Genomic DNA, 17,704 nt, shown 5'->3' with positions numbered 1-17,704 from the left:
CTGCATACCCAACAGTACAAGATGCCCATGCTGGCGGCTCACATAGCAAAGACCTTTTCTGGCAGCTTTTTCTCTGTGGGTAGGGGCATAGAGGGGCCCGTTTCAGCCTTTCGATGTAGCTCTTAGTCCCTGGCTCATGCTAGTCCTGCTGTCTCACCAACAACTGCAGATCCTCCCCGTTTCCAGAGGCACAGGCAAGGTTTGCAGTTTTTCTGGCACATCTCAGGACTACTCGAATACTCCCTGCCATACTCAAACTTAAAGCACAGCAGCAGCAGCAGCTCGCCTACTCAGGTAGAAGGTGTGTATATATTCAGTGGTTTACAAAAGTATTCAACCCCCTAAAAAGTCAGCAGATTTGAAGGGATTACAAATGACACACAGATTGTTCCAGACAGTATGCCGAGTACAAACCAGTATGCTCTTAAAGTAAATTTTCTAAGTCACAATTCATTATTTCTCTGCAGTTTTTATAAAATAAAATTAAAAACTAAAAAATGCTGCTTGCATAAGTATTCAACCCCTTCAGACTAGCACTTGGTAGAACCAGCTCTTGCTGCAATAACAGCTTTAAGTCTTTGGGGTAAGTTTCTACCAGCTTTGCTGGGAGTGATCTTTGCCCAGTCTTACTGACAAATGTTTCAGGTTGGTTGGATGACACTTATGGACTGCAATTTTCAAATCGTGTCACAGATTCTCGCTTGGATTGAGATCTGGACTTTGACTTGGCCATTGTAGAATATTTACCTTTATGTTGTTCAATCACTCCAATGTTGCTTTGGCCTTGGGCTCAATGTCCTCTGAAAGGTGAACTTTCTCCCAAGTTTTAGTTTTTAAGCAGATGGAAGCAGGTTGTCTTGCAGTATAGGAAAATTGGTTCTTACCTGCTAATTTTCGTTCCTGGAATACCCCAGCTCAGTCCAGACAAGTGGGTTTTGCATCCCTAGCAGCAGATGGAGTCAGAGAAGAAAACATTTTTGAAACTGCTATATAAGCTAGAGTGCCACCTGCAGTCCCTCTGTATCGGCCTGTACCAAGCCAAAATGTAGACAAATTCAAAAACTAACTTAACTCCCTCCTCTATGTGAGCAGAGGAATACAGGTAGAGCCCTTCCACAAGAGCCCTTATATCCACAGCAGGGATCAAAATCCCTGAAAAGTTAAACAATAACAAGACTTTTCAGTCTTCTCTATGCTACACATAGCTGAGATATCTATCTTTCAACAGGGTGGAGCTCTGGACTGATCTGTGGTAAGAACCAATTTTCCTTTCCTGTTCATACCCCAGATCAGTCCAGACAAGTCCCAGATCAATACCCAAGCTCCTCTAAACTGGGCAGGAAACTGAAAGACCAATTTGCAACATACGTTCCCCAAACAGCACCTTATCAGGCACTTAAACATCTATTCAGTAATGTCTGGTGAAAATGTGAAGCGACAACTAAGTCGCCACATGGCAGATCTCCTGCAGAGAAACCAACTGACATTCCGCCCAGAAAGCTGGGCCCCTTCAGGAAGCACCCTTCCCTTTCAAATATAATCCGAAATTAGGGCCTCTTTCAGCCAATGTGAAATTGTAACTTTCAAAGCTTTGCACCCCATCTTTGCTCCACTGAACAGCACAAAGAGGTGATCAGACCTTTGAAATCCATTGGTAACCTTCAGACACCAAAGTAAACACCAATGGACATCCAACAAATGTAATTCTCTGGATCCACCAAATCCAGATACCAGAACACAGTAAATTCAACCAGCTGACTCAGACAGAATGACAAAAAATGACCTAGGGCAAAAATGATGGAACCATCTGCCACAAAACCCCATTCACTGAAATTTGAAGAAAGAAAGGGGTCCGTACATGACAAGGCCTGAAGTTCTGAAATTCACCTGGCTAAACAGATAGCTACTAGAAACACCACATTCAGAAAGAGATCCTTCATGGATGTTCCCCGTAACGGCTCAAAAGGTGAACTACAAAGAGCCTTAAGCACCAAATAGAGGGTTCAAGAGGGATACACCCAACTAAACGTTTGTAAATGCTTAGCGCCTGTTAGAAAACCACATTTGGATGGACTGCGAAAGAAACTCCATCCACCTTATCTTGACAAAAACAACCTAAGACTGCCAACTGAATACGAAGAGAGTTATATGCCAACTCCTTCACAAGCCCTTTCTTTTGAGGACTGATACTTATGTCGGGTCAAGCTCTTCTTCAACACACCAGACCTTAAATGCCTTTCACACCCTGACATAAGTCCAGGAAGTGAACAGTCGTCTGGCCTGAAGTAAGGCAGTAATAACTGCTTCTGGGTACCCCTTCAATCATAGCCACCTCCTATCAAAGGTCAGACCAAGAGACAAAAAGCAATCCGTCTGATCTGAAAAGATTGGACCCTGCCCAATCAGCCCTTAAAGATGACCTAACTTCAGAGGACTGCCAACTGCGAGATTTATCAAGTCTGCAAACCAGTGTCAACAGGGCCCCTCTGCCCCACTAGTATATAACAGAACTCTCACTGGCCACAGAAGAACCAACACTTTGATGCCTTCCAAGCTGCACTCTAGACTGTTTGCCTTGGCATTCTTCCTTGTCACCATGAAATCCCACTAAGGAACTCCCCCACCTGGCCTGAATTAGCTCCAATTACCATTTTCCCAGGTCCAACTGCTGCTGGCTGAGATAGTCCACTTGCACACTGTCCACCCTGGCTACATGGGATGCTGCCAGTGCCGGCAAGTATGTTTCTGCTCAAGCAAACAGAGGCTGAGTCCACTGTTACCACAGTGTCTGACGAAACTCGAACCACACAAATGATAGACCATAATGCTTGTATGGATGATCACCGACCCTGAACTGTCTGTCCTTGTCAGGCTGGTGTCGGTAGTCATCACTCCCTTATTTGGGATCTCCAACTCCACTCTTTGTTCTAAATTGGCCCAAGAAAGCCAGTGCGAACTGGACCTGGCTATCCCTTGAAGTGATGTCAGGAGCTTAAATTCCTCAGAGGGCAAATTCGGGAAGACTGTATATGTGCGAATGCCCACGGAACTAAATCCAGTGCAGAAGCCATAGCGCCCAGGACTTGCAAAAAACCCCACGCTTTGGGTATCAAAGCTGCAATAGACCATGGACCTGAGCCTGCAACTTCGTCACCCTCTCCACTGCGAGGAACAATTTTCCCAACCTGGTACTGAATTTTGCCCCCAGATACTCCAGGGAGTGGAAGGGAATAAGACTGCTCTATGCTAGGTTCGCCACCCAGCCCAGAGACCACAACTTCTGTATCACATGTGGCACGGAATGATGTCTTCTGACTTTGCCTCAAGGAACCGTACCAAGAACCCTTCTTTTCGCAGGGCCACAGCTACCTTCATGGCTACCACCACCACCACTTTGGTGAAGGTCCGAGGAGCAGTTGCCAATCCAGTCCCTCATGAGAGGCTTCTAAGAAAATTAAAAAGTCATGGGATAGGAGGCAATGTCCTTTCGTGGATTACAAACTGGTTAAAAGACAGGAAACAGAGAGTAGAATTAAATGGTCAATTTTCTCAATGGAAAAGGGTAAACAGTGGAGTGCCTCAGGGATCTGTGCTTGGACCAGTGCTTTTATATATATATATATATATATATATATATATATATATATATATAAATGATCTGGAAAGGAATAAGACGAGTGAGGTTATCAAATTTGCGGATGATACAGAATTATTCAGAGTAGTTAAATCACAAGTGGATTGTGATACATTACAGGAGGACCTTGCAAGACTGGAAGATTGGGCATCCAAATGGCAGATTAAATTTAATGTTGGCAAGTGCAAGTTGTTGCATATAGGGAAAAATAACCCTTGTTGTTAGAGTTACACGATGTTAGGTTCCATATTAGGAGCTACCACCCAGGAAAAAGATCTAGGCATCATAGTGGATAATGCTTTAAAATCATCTGCTCAGTGTGCTGCAGCAGTAAAAAAGCAAACAGAATGTTAGGAATTATTAGGAAGGGAATGGTTAATAAAATGGAAAATATCATAATGCCTCTATATTGCTCCATGGTGAGACCGCACTTTGAATTCTGTGTACAATTCTGGTCGCTGCATCTCAAAAAAGATATAGTTGCGATGGAGAAGGTACAGAGAAGGGAAACCAAAATGATAAAGGGGATGGAACAGCTCCCCTATGAGGAAAGGCTGAAGAGGTTAGGGCTGTTCAGCTTGGAGAAGAGACGGCTGAGGGGAGATATGATAGAGGTCTTTAAGATCATGAGAGGTCTTGAACGAGTACATGTAAATCGGTTATTTACACTTTTGAATAATAGAAGGACTAGTGGGCATTCCATGAAATTAGCAAGTAGCACATTTAAGACTAATCGGAGAAAATTATTTTTCACTCAATGCACAATAAAGCACTAGGATTTGTTGCCAGAGGATGTGGTTAGTGCAGTTAGTGTAGCTGGGTTCAAAAAAGGTTTGGATAAGTTCTTGGAGGAGAAATCCATTAACTGCTATTAATCAAGTTTACTTAGGGAATAGCCACTGCTATTAATTGCATCAGTAGCATGGGATCTTCTTAGTGTTTGGGTAATTGCCAGGTTCTTGTGGCCTGGTTTGGCCTCTGTTGGAAACAGGATGCTGGGCTTGATGGACCCTTGGTCTGACCCAGCATGGCAATTTCTTATATTCTTAACTGTAGAGTTCCTGGAACTACAAAAATGCTCGCCTAGGGCCAACCGCAGCCTCTGTCAGTCTCTGTCTGAGAAGCCTCTGTCAGTCCAATGCTAGAAACCCCCTTTGCAAACTGATGCTCTTACTGATTTCAATGTTTCCATGCAACAACGAGGTACCCGGAACACCACCTGATCTTCTTCATTTCCAGAATGGGCCGTAAAGTGTCTTCTTTCTTTGACACTCCAAAATTGAATGAATATCTGCCTTTCTCCCATTCCTCCAGAGGCACAGTCACCATCGGCTCCAGATGCTGTAAATGCTTCTAGGTGGTGTGCATGGCGTCTCTCTTTACTCACAACGTGCAATGGGAACTCATGAGTCTTCTCGGACCTGACGAGCAAACTCTTAGGTGAAGCCACCTCTTATCATGCCCAGTACCCATTGGTCCAAAACCTTGGTCCACTCCTTGTAACAAAGGGCCAATCTCCCTCTTTTGAGAAGAGTGGACCAGCCTCCCTTCATTGTGCGGCCTTGCTGCCTCCAACCCCTTAACTGGAGTTATCCTGGGTGGAATTACGCAGACCCTGAAATGACTGCTGCCATCCTGATCCTTGCTTCTGAGATGAGAAAGCCCCCTTGTTGGAGTGATATCCTCTCTTCGGCTTATCTTCAGACAACCTTAGCCCTTTGGACTCCCCCAAAAGGTTTACTAGTTGCTCCAGATCCTAGCCACAAACTAACCTCCCCTTAAAGAGGAGATCACTGAGCTGGGACTTGGACCAGCCATCTTTTGATGAATTGTATAACCAAAGAAAACGTCTAGCTGATACCGCTGACACCATAATCTCAGCTGACATCCGAAACAGATCATAGGGCGCATGTGCCACATAAGCCATGGCTGTCTCCAGACGTGCCACTTGCCTAATGGAGGCTGAGAAAACCTGTCCTTTTGCCTACAAACTTTGCACCCACTACAGCCAGTCCCGCATGTCCAAGGTTGAAACCTTGAACATCGTTTTTAGGTGGATTGGCAACTTCCAATTCTGAGCAACCTTCAGTGTGGCCGAATGCTCCACCCAGGTGGTTTTCTTTGTAACCTCACAGACCAAAGTATCAGCCTCCAGCAGGGGATGAAGCTTAGCCATATATCTCCCCACCTTTAGTCCCGCTTGTGGAGTATCCCACTCCAGAAGAATCAATTTCTTTACTGTTCTATGGAATGGAAAGGCTTTGGGGGGTCCCCACAGTCCTTCCCTGATGGGGTCCTCCCCCCTTTCATGGTTGAACCCCAGCTGAGAAATTTCAACTCCGAACTGTTCCAGCACATGCAGGATCAAAAGCCACAGCTCGTCCTTCCTGAATAACCTTAATTTTGGTTGCCCCCGAAGGGCTCTCTCCAGGGCCATCATCTTGACCCCTGAACCCCTCTGAGGGATCTATGTCATCAGCGTCACCCCTCTGATGACCTTTAAAGTCTATCAGATGGAAAAAAGCACTCGACTCTCCCTGAGAGTTTCACCTATTTATTTATTTTTAACTTTTCTATACCGACGTTCCTGTATGGAATACATATCACATCGGTTTACAATGTAACTGCAACATTCGCTCGGGAGCGATACAAAGAACCAGAGGAGTCAAATTAACAGAGGCGAGGGGGACTACTATCTATACATTTAACCATCTATTCATATAACAGCAGATATAAACTAGAACCAACATTGTAGACTACTGATTAGGCAAGGAGAGAACCGAACTGCTAGCTTGCGAGAGAGATACGGTGGGAGGGGAGGGGATAGATTGAGGCAGGGGGATTGTCAAAACTTAGAGTACAGATCAAAACTTTAAATACATGTCTGAGAAGAAGACAGAGGGTCACCTGTCTTCTTCTTCACCTGCTCACCTTAGCCTATCGCTGGGGCCCCAGTGGGCCACACTTTCCTGCTGCTCCCCCTTTTTGGTTAAATAAGCTTTGTGCCTTAAGAAGGCAAAGTCTGAGGAAATTCTTGCCAAACCGCTGGAATCTTCCCTCATGAGCTCCCCAGCCTCATCAACGCCTCTCTGGGTCAGCAGGGAACTCATACTCGACCGGCAATAAAGGGGGTGGGGAATCCCTCCCTTTCCCCGATTCTGCCTGTTGATTGCCACAAGATGACAAAATGGCCACCATTCCGTGTTTGTCAGCTGAGCCCTCTTGCCTGCTGCAGCCGATTGGGTGACAGTTTTATTCTGCGCTGCCTCAGTGGCTGCCCTACGAGCTTCTCCTCCTGAGGCACATTTTAGGCATGTACACCTCTCTCTGCAGGCCCTGTAGCCCTTGCTGCGGCCCGCAGCCACTGCTATTATGTGTGCACCTGCCATATCATATGCTTACATTTAGGTGCATGCTCTTCTCCCCACCAGTCTTGCAGCACTTGCAATGTCCCACTGCCACTGCCATTTTGCACGCACTTTGCACTCTTCGGAGCCAGATGCACCTCACGCTTGATAGGAAGCTGCCTGCCAATAAGCCACACTGAAGCTCCTTCCAACCTGAGTGCCCAGTGGGCCTTGGCCGCTTGCTCTCCTTCTTCTCCCCCGGCTGTCTCACGACTAGCTGGTCAGCGTCCGCATCCTGCCTTGTCTTTTTTTTTTTTTTTTTTTTAAAGAAGACAGGCTTGCGAAAATAAACCCCAGAAAAAATAGAGAATACTTTCCTGATGGTGATTAGAAGCCAGAGGGCCAGCAAGTCCTAGGGGAAGGAGGGTGCCCGAACCACTGGCTTTCATTCCCCTCATTGACTTCAGGCTGAGCTAAACCAGGGATTCCAAGCCCCTGCTCACCCTGCTCCACCTGAGGGATGGCCCATGAAGCTGCCTAACACCTTAGGGAGCCCACACAAGAATCCTGTTCTCTCTTCTTTTTTTTTTGTAAATCTAATTCTCCAGACTGCAGGATTTTCACCTCTACCATCTGCAGGAGTCAGAGAAATACTGAGGGACTGCAGGTGGCACTCTAGCTTATGCACAGTTTCAGAAAAGATTTTGTTCTCTGACTGCATTTGCTGGTAGGGATGCAAAACTCACTTGTCTGGACTGATCTGGGGTATGAACAGTAACTCCCCTATATGTTGCACCATCCATCTGTCAATTTTAACAAGATGCTCAGTCTCTGCTAAGGAAAAGCATCCCCACAACATGATGATGCCACCATACTTCACTGTTGGGATGGTGTTTGCTGAGGAATGGGCAGTGTTAGGTTTGTGCCACACATAGTGTTTTGAATTTTGGCCAAGAAGCTCCATTTTTGTCTCATCTGACCACAAAATCCTATCCCACATTTTAGCTGGGTCACTGAGATGCTTTCTGGCAATCTCCAGATGTGCGCTGATGTGGGTTTTCTTCAGTAATGGCTTCTTTCTAGCCATCCTCCCATGCAGGCCATTTGTATGCAGAGCTCTTGATATGGTTGACTGGTGCACCTCCACTCCAGTCTCAACCACTGAACTCTGTAACTCTTTCAGAGTGTTGGCCTCTCTCTGGCTTTCCTCATGAGTCTCCTTTGTGCTCTGGTGCTGAGTTTTGAGGGACAACCTTGCCTAGCCAGCGTCTGGGTTGTAATATGCAGCTTCTATTTCTTCACAATTAATTCAACAGTGCTCACTGGGATATCCAAGCACTTGGATGATATTTTTGTAGTCTTTTCCTATCTTGTGCATGTCTTTAATTTCCTCAGAATGCTCTTTGGTCTTCATTTTCACAGCTTTCCTTCATATTCAGTCTGACCAATGGTACTGGAATTAGGGGGTATTTTATCCAGAAAAGCTGACCTTTTTTAATGAGTCACATGTAGAGGCCAATTGTTAGGGCAATATCTTTCACTGTGTAAACTTGGAGCTTTCACAGCACAGGGGTTGAATACTTATGCAAGCAGCATTTTTTCAGTTAATTTTATTTTACAAAAAATGAAGAAAAATAATGAATTGTGACATTGCAAATGTATTTTAAGAGCATACTGGTTTGCAAGAAACATACTATCTGGAACCACCTATTCAAGTGTCATTTGTAATCCACACAAATCTGCTGACTTTTTAGGGGGTCAAATACTTTTGCAAACCCACTGTATACACACATGGGTTACAGACTTGCTGCACTGAATGTGACCTTTAATGCACACAAACATACAAACCAACCAACCCTGACCTTCCCTCTAAACTAATCCCCCCCCGCAAAGGCTTAAAATAATTTCATCTATGATGTGTTTCTATTTCAAAGAGATGTCAGACACATGTCAGTTCATAGTATAGAACAGGACCTCTGTCCCTACGCTCCCCCCTCACCACATCCCCCAGCATTAGGATGAGGAGGGGGACCAGACTCCATCAACCAATCAGGGAGCTCCGTCGCGAGAGGTCCAGGTTGCTGGTGCTGAGTCCCTTCCAGTCGGATAAGCCAGTGCCAGAATGCTGGAGAAGGAAAAGGAGAAGATAGGGAAATAAATGATCCTGTCGAAGGGAAGGAAGAAAAGGAAAAAGATGGAGGGAGGGAGGGTTGAGTGCTTCCCCTCACACCCTTTCCTGCCCCCAAAACCAAATTCAAAAAGAAAAGGATGAGGCAATGGAGGAAACAGAAAGGAAAGAAGGAGTGAATTGCCATTTCCCTCCTTCCCCTGTTGCTACATTAATCTAGTGAAGGGTACATTGGTGAGAGCATATAGATGTGAGTCTAGACAGTCCAGCTCCATTCCCTCTGTCTCCCTAACACATCTCCTAACCTCACATGGCTCTGAAACAACATCAGAGGAAAACAGTTTTTAATAAACGAGAACTGGGTAAAGCAATTCCCGCCCCCACCATCTTCTTACTGACATATTTTCTGTACTGCAAGTCCAACTCACTGCCCCTCCCGACCTCTTCCCCCCCTCCTCTCACCTGAGTGCTTTCTTCCCCACTCTTGTTGATGAAGTTGAGGGAACTAGCCCGTTTCATCCTGAAGAGGAAACAAAACCCACACTAAAAATAAAACCAGTGGAAGGAGTGAAACAGTAACCTAAAAGAGAGACTATCCTGGTGGCTTAGAATGCAAGGCAGTCCTCCATCCAGCAGCCAGGGTCCCAACTTGTGTACAGATACAGTCAGCTCATATTACTACCATCATTAACCCATGGGCATTCTAGGTCTGCCCACACCATGGAATTAATGGCAAAAGGCATGGGACTCAGCACCTCTTTCAAGCCAGCAAAAGTGGTGGATATGTTGAAGGCTTTTGCAAGTGGAAAGCTTGAATTCTATAAGAAATTAGTTGAAATCAGTACCCAGCATTAAATCCCCACCCTTGGGTAAAGAATTAACAGCGCCCCCCCCCCCCCCACCCCCCAAATCCAACCCAAGTCTTTAATGTCCACAGAGCAAGAGGAAAGCTTGGTTTAAGACAAGAGGGTTGCCCCGCTGCTGTCTCCGCAGTAGCATCTTCCGATGCAGGTTCCATTGGGTTCCACTGCATAAAGAGGATAGGGGTTAAGGTGAAGGGAGAGGTGTTTATTAAGGACACACCCGGGGTTCCTTGACTCCTGGGGGCCACCCCCCTGCAGCTTCTTCACCAACATCTCACTGCTGCGCCGCAATGCGTCGCGGAGCTTCCCAAAGGAGCCGCTCCTTTTCAGTGCACCGTTGCCATCCTGGGAATAAGAAGGGGATGGGAAGAAAGCAAGAGCAGAAACAGAGTCAGCTCACTTTTCCCCTGCCTTATAAAGATACAGAGAAGAAGAACTTGAGTGTCTCTGCCGTTCAGCTCACAAGCAATATCTAGGAGAGGGTTATACATGGTATCTCTCACACACACACACACACACCCCTCCGGCATTTGCAGCAGGCAATAAAGAGGCAGAACTGCCTAAGCAGGCTGAAGGGAGACTGCTCCCAACTAGAATTTCACAGAGGGAAAAACTGGCCCAATTTTGCAGCAGTGATGTCTGGCAGGACTAGCAGTGGTTGGCTCGTAAGAAGCAGGGTGCTTTTTTTTTTTTACCCCAGCCCACTCTACTGCAGGCCCATCCTGGCCACCCTCTGTGCTGCTCTCATCCTTTGCTGCAGCCCCACTCAGTGCCTCGCGGCTCCGTCTGCTCTCAGAAGAGCCCCCATCCTTCAGCAGTTCCACCACGCGGCTCTGATTAATGGCATCGATCCCCTGCAGGAGTGGGAGAAATGAGAAATGGATCTGAGTGTTCTGAACACTAGTGAAAAAGCAGAGACAAATACAGAGAAAAAAAGGGACAAGAAAGGGGACAAAGGGCAGCCATAAATGCCTTCCTCTACCTGTTTCCGTGTCCTGGTGGCACACTCTTCCAATGTCTCTGCAGCCTCCAACTTTCCCTGCCGGCGGTATAGTGCTCCCAGACTTTTTAGCGTTGTGTTCACGGTGGGGCTGCAGCACCCAAAGCAAAAAAAAGAAATTATATATATATCTATATATTTACATTTACATTCCAATATATATCTTCAATATTCAATGTATATAAATATATATCTTATATGTTCAATGTAAACCGCTAAATGAAGCGATAGTTACGGTTCCTTGTAAACCGGGGTGATATGTATACTATACAGGAACTTCCGGTATATAAATTTAATAAATAAATAAATAAATAAATATCTCTCTCACCCAATACAAAATTATATTATTGCTAATGAGGGAACAAGTAACACACACATACAAAAGAAATCTATAGTATTATTTTTATTATTTATTTTTATATACCGGTGTTTCTGTATGAAATACAAATCACATCGGTTTAGATTAAAACATTGAAACAGATCGCCCGAAGACGGTACATGGAACAGGGGGTACAAAAACTTGGATTACAAAAACTTGGAAAGTGGGAACTATTCTAGCTTAAATTAAAGATTGGGTCATAAAACTAAAGAATAGTAGAGTATTTTTATTTTATTAAAACAAATTTCACATTAATAAACAATATTCACCCACTAAAATATCCATAACAAAAGTCCCTTATTACAAAACCACTCACAAAATTAATGTCCATATAAATCTCAAAGTTACAGAACAGCGACAAGATGTCTTTTCACATATATCAATGAAAGAATGTATTCCCATATGTAATTAGCGACGAATAGTGCTTCCATACACATCAATCTTTTTATTGATTGAAGAAACAGTTAATTTTCATGGAATAAATTTGTGGTAGCAAAAAACTTTCAGAATTATTTTCTAGCTCCAATAAATTTTGTAATAGCAAAGAACCTTCAAATTAATTTCAATGCCCGACACAAAGGCCTCGATGTTTCGCCGCATAGTGGCTTCATCAGGGGGAGAATGACAATGGTTCAAATGTTAATATAAAAAAACATACATTTCAGCAATATAATATCAGATGTATTATATATTAATTTTACAACAGATGTTAATGTCAGATCGGAGTAGTTACATTGTGACTGCACCATTAGTTGTTCAATAGAGAATTTTAATTTCTAATAATATTTATCAAAATTCAAATCAATTCACATTTCTAAAAATGAAAAATATATTTAAAACACCATAAATATGTCATAAACACTTCCATTTTTCTAAATAAAAAGTATTAAATAAGGAAAGAGATCTATATCCATTCAGAGCTTGAAATGGAGGCAAAACGCTGCCGCTGTGCAGTATTTATTTATTTATTTAAAAGTTTTTTACATACCGCACAAGGGATCACTTATGCAGTAAGGTTTAAATGCCCATTGAACATCCAGGTGATTGACAACTGCGCAATCATAAGGCACATAAACTTGTCTCATCTCAGAATAAAACACATTTTTATATAGCAAAAAAAATGATAAATACAAAACGTGGACATAAATCAAAGAGTAGACAAAAATTGTTCTTTCTTATCCAAAGATATAGAAGGTTTTGATTAGAAAAAACCATCCCACTCAATAACTGTATTTAAACCATATGGTTGAATCGTTTGCCAATTGTAAATAAATTCTTGTTTTTTACGCCTGAGCATCAAAGAAACGTCACCACCCCGAGGTGAATTAATCCGTTGAATTACAAAAAAATGACATCATTAACCGTATGGCTTCGAGATAGCCAATGCTTGACTAAAGGAGATTCCCAGCATTTAGTTCAAATACAGCTCTTGTGCTGGATGATTCTAGTCTTGATAACTAATTTAGTGTGTCCAATGTATAATTTAATCAAAGCAATGGTTAAACTGGTATTATTTATAACACACCCAACTGCCATCAAATTTTGTTGGACCCTCAATCCCAGAGTCAGTATTAGAAGCAGACCCTATATCATAAGAGAGTCTGCTTCTAATACTGATTCTGGGATTGAGGGTCCAACAAAATTTGATGGCAGTTGGGTGTGTTATAAATAAAGGAAAATTAGTTTCTTACCTGATAATTTTCGTTCCTGTAGTACCACGGATCAGTCCAGACACCTGGGTTGTGACTCCGCACCAGCAGATGGAGACAGAGCAAGACCTCTAGGGCATCCCTACATATGGTAAGGCGCCCCCCACAGTCCCTCAGTCTTACGAAATGTCAAAGCCATATCATAGCCAAAAACTGACCAAAAAACTGACCAACTATCTAACTAACACGCCCCAACCAGGGCCGGTTCAACATCAAAAAATCCCCCCATCTGTAACAGAACTGCCAGAACCAGGGGCAAAGCAATGAGACCCAATTTACAAGAAAACCAGGAATCCGCCGAGTGGACTCTCCGTTACTTCAGAATAAACCGTATCGACAGACAAACACTACTTGGGTGAGATCCTGGACTGATCTGTGGTACTACAGGAACAAAAATTATCAGGTAAGAAACTAATTTTCCTTTCCTGTACGTACCCGGATCAGTCCAGACACCTGGGATGTACCAGAGCCAAATCACTGAGGGTGGGAACCAGCCGATAATGTCTAGTAAAGGTGTGCAACGACTTCCAGGTCGCCGCCCTACAGATTTCTTGCGGCGACACATGAGAAGATTCCGCCCACGAAGTAGCGTGTGCTCGCGTCGAGTGTGCCCGAAGGCCCACTGGAACCGGCTTCCCTTTCAACATTTTTGTTGAAAGGGAAGTAATGGCCTCCTTGAGCCAACGCACAATCGTGGTTCGAGAAGGCTGGAGGATAGCAAATGTAACCCCAATATTTAAAAAGGGCTCCAGGGGCGATCCGGGAAACTACAGACCGGTTAGCCTGACTTCAGTGCCAGGAAAAATAGTGGAAAGTGTTCTAAACATCAAAATCACAGAACATATAGAAAGAAATGGTTTAATGGAACAAAGTCAGCATGGCTTTACCCAGGGCAAGTCTTGCCTCACAAATCTGCTTCACTTTTTTGAAGGAGTTAATAAACATGTGGATAAAGGTGAACCGGTAGATATAGTATACTTGGATTTTCAGAAGGCATTTGACAAAGTTCCTCATGAGAGGCTTCTAGGAAAAGTAAAAAGTCATGGTACAGGTGGCGATGTCCTTTCGTGGATTGCAAACTGGCTAAAAGACAGGAAACAGAGAGTAGGATTAAATGGGCAATTTTCTCAGTGGAAGGGAGTGGACAGTGGAGTGCCTCAGGGATCTGTATTGGGACCCTTACTTTTTAATATATTTATAAATGATCTGGAAAGAAATACGACGAGTGAGATAATCAAATTTGCAGATGACACAAAATTGTTCAGAGTAGTTAAATCACAAGCAGATTGTGATAAATTGCAGGAAGACCTTGTGAGACTGGAAAATTGGGCATCCAAATGGCAGATGAAATTTAATGTGGATAAGTGCAAGGTGATGCATATAGGGAAAAATAACCCATGCTATAATTACACAATGTTGGGTTCCATATTAGGTGCTACAACCCAAGAAACAGATCTAGGTGTCATAGTGGATAACACATTGAAATCGTCGGTACAGTGTGCTGCGGCAGTCAAAAAAGCAAACAGAATGTTGGGAATTATTAGAAAGGGAATGGTGAATAAAACGGAAAATGTCATAATGCCTCTGTATCGCTCCATGGTGAGACCGTACCTTGAATATTGTGTACAATTCTGGTCGCCGCATCTAAAAAAAGATATAATTGCGATGGAGAAGGTACAGAGAAGGGTTACCAAAATGATAAGGGGAATGGAACAACTCCCCTATGAGGAAAGACTAAAGAGGTTAGGACTTTTCAGCTTGGAGAAGAGACGACTGAGGGGGGATATGATAGATATGTTTAAAATCATGAGAGGTCTAGAACGGGTAGATGTGAATCGGTTATTTACTCTTTCGGATAGTAGAAAGATTAGGGGGCACTCCATGAAGTTAGCATGGGGCACATTTAAAACTAATCGGAGAAAGTTTTTTTTTACTCAATGCTCAATTAAACTCTGGAATTTGTTGCCAGAGGATGTGGTTAGTGCAGTTAGTATAGCTGTGTTTAAAAAAGGATTGGATAAGTTCTTGGAGGAGAAGTCCATTACCTGCTATTAAGTTCACTTAGAGAATAGCCACTGCCATTAGCAATGGTTACATGGAATAGACTTAGTTTTTGGGTACTTGCCAGGTTCTTATGGCCTGGATTGGCCACTGTTGGAAACAGGATGCTGGGCTTGATGGACCCTTGGTCTGACCCAGTATGGCATTTTCTTATGTTCTTATGAGAAGCCGCACCACCCCTCTTTGGTCCAGAGCACAGAACAAAAAGGTGGTTGGACACCCGAAAAGGGTTAGTAACCTCCAAGTACCGTAGAAGAACTCTGCGGAGGTCGTTTCCGTAATTCCTTCGCCTCCGAGGAGTCCCGCTGCTCTACCGGAAAAGCGGGAAGTTCAATCAGCTGATTCAAATGAAACGCCGATACCACCTTGGGCAAAAAAGGAACTGTCCGTAAAGACACCCCAGAATCCGAGATCCGCAAAAACGGCTCCCTACAAGACAGAGCCTGTAACTCAGAAACCCGTCTCGCCGACGCAATCGCGACGAGAAAAACTGCCTTCAGAGTAAGATCCTTTAGAGTTGTCTGCCTGATTGGCTCAAATGGCGCCGAGCACAAAGCGGAAAGAACCCAATTGAGATTCCAGGACGGACAAGGATGCCTCAACGGAGGACGCAAGTGCCTGGCACCCCGAAGAAAACATGCTACATCCGGATGAAGTGCTAGGGACACCCCTTGCACCTTACCCCGGAGACACCCGAGTGCCGCCACCTGGACCCTAAGGGTACTGCAAGCAAGTCCTTTCGAGAGGCCGGCCTGGAGAAAGGCAAGGATATCAGATACAGACGCTGACATAGGATCCCCTGCATGATCCCTACACCAGCTCTCAAACAACGCCCAGACCCGAGCGTAGGCTAAGGACGTAGACTGCTTCCTAGACCTCAGCAAGGTAGCTATAACTGCCTCCGAATATCCCTTCTTTCTCAGACGTGCCCTCTCAAACGCCATGTCGCGAGACAGAAGTGATCTGCCTCCGCCAAACAAATGGGTCCCTGGTGGAGGAGAGCCGCGGCCCCGTGAAGGCGAAGGGGAGGTTCCACCGCCAAGTGGACAAGGTCCGCGAACCAAGGCCGCCTTGGCCATTCCGGCGCTACCAGAATCACCTCCGACGGATGGTGCTCTATCCGCCTCAACACCTTGCCTATCAGGGGCCAGGGAGGAAACACGTACAGCAACACGCCTGTGGGCCATGGAAGAACCAGTGCATCGACGCCCTCGGCCCCTCGCTCCCTCCGGCGGCTGTAAAACCATGGGGACTTCGTATTCTGAGCGGTGGCCATCAGATCCATGCGTGGCGTCCCCCACCTTTTGCAGATGAGTTGATAGGCGACCTCTGCCAGTTCCCATTCTCCTGGATCGAGATGATGACGGCTGTGGAAGTCCGCCTGAACATTGTCGACCCCGGCGATGTGAGATGCCGCAATGTGGCTGAGATGCTGCTCTGCCCAGTCCATGAGGCGAAGTGCCTCCACCGCCAATAGCCGGCTCCTTGTCCCTCCTTGACGATTGATGTATGCCACGGTAGTTGCATTGTCCGAGAGCACTCTGACCGCCTTCCCCCGAACCAAAGGCAGGAAGGATTGCAGGGCAAAAGCTACCGCCCTGGTCTCCAACCGATTGATGGACCACCGTGTCTGAGCCTTGGTCCATTGGCCCTGCACCAAGCGACCTAGGCAAACAGCCCCCCATCCGTAGAAGCTGGCATCCGTCGTAACTACTGTCCAGCTGTGCGTGAGCAAAGAAACTCCGCACATTAGGTGGTCGGTATTGAGCCACCACTGCAGACTGGATCTCGCTTGGTCCGTGAGCGGGAGTGGGAGATGGAACTCCTCCGAGACCGGCTTCCAGCGGGAGAGCAAAGCTGACTGTAATGGACGTAGATGAGCGAAAGCCCAGGGAATCAAAGCCAGTGTTGAGGCCATAGAGCCGAGTACCATCAGGTAATCGCACACCAGTGGCATTTGCAGAGACAATAAGCGTCGCACTTGACCCTGCAGCTTGCACGCCCGTTCCTTGGACAAAAACACCTTCTGCAGGACCCTGTCGACCGCCTGCCGGCATAGAGCTTCTGACTTTGCTCGAATGAGCCAATCGTCCAAGTAAGGGTGTACGAGGAACCCCTCCCTCCGGAGGTGATCAGCCACCACCACCACCACCTTGGTAAAGGTATGGGGAGCAGTGGCGAGTCCGAAGGGAAGAGCTCTGAACTGGTAGTGTCTGCCCAAAATGCAGAACCTGAGGAATCTCTGATAGAACGGCTGGATGCCTATGTGGAGATATGCCTCTGTGAGATCCAACGACGCCAGAAACTCGCCCGGTCGGACCGAGGCTACCACGGAGCAAATCGTCTCCATTTTGAACCTTGGGATGCGAAGACACCTGTTTACCCCTTTTAAGTCTAAAATGGGCCTGAATGTGCCTTCCTTCTTTGGTACGACGAAGTAAATGGAGTACCGTCCGGACCGCTGTTGCCCCGGAGGTACCAGGAGTATGGCGCCGAGGTCTGTGAGCCTCTGAAGAGTGTCCTTCACCGCCTGAATTTTGACTCGTCCTTTGCAGGGTGACACCAGGAACTTGTCTGCCGGAA

General features: G+C 45.4%; 1 protein-coding gene across 2 annotated transcripts in view; it reads right to left on the bottom strand.

The window, feature by feature from the left end:
* Positions 1 to 7,914: 7,914 nt before the first annotated feature.
* Positions 7,915 to 17,704, bottom strand: part of KLC2 (kinesin light chain 2) — a 176,585-nt gene continuing 166,795 nt past the window's right edge. For both annotated transcript variants that reach the window (XM_029614646.1, XM_029614645.1), the window contains exons 12-16: positions 10,955 to 11,063; positions 10,668 to 10,826; positions 10,193 to 10,317; positions 9,572 to 9,629; positions 7,915 to 9,106 (exon numbers count right to left, since the gene is read on the bottom strand). In XM_029614646.1, the coding sequence (XP_029470506.1) occupies positions 9,023 to 9,106; positions 9,572 to 9,629; positions 10,193 to 10,317; positions 10,668 to 10,826; positions 10,955 to 11,063 (535 nt within the window). In that variant the 3' untranslated portion in view covers positions 7,915 to 9,022. The remainder of the gene's footprint in view (positions 9,107 to 9,571; positions 9,630 to 10,192; positions 10,318 to 10,667; positions 10,827 to 10,954; positions 11,064 to 17,704) is intronic.

The sequence above is a fragment of the Rhinatrema bivittatum genome, chromosome 8 (assembly GCF_901001135.1).
Source record: "Rhinatrema bivittatum chromosome 8, aRhiBiv1.1, whole genome shotgun sequence".
Taxonomy (NCBI): Eukaryota; Metazoa; Chordata; class Amphibia; order Gymnophiona; family Rhinatrematidae; genus Rhinatrema; species Rhinatrema bivittatum.
This window is presented reverse-complemented; position numbering and strand designations above follow the sequence as displayed.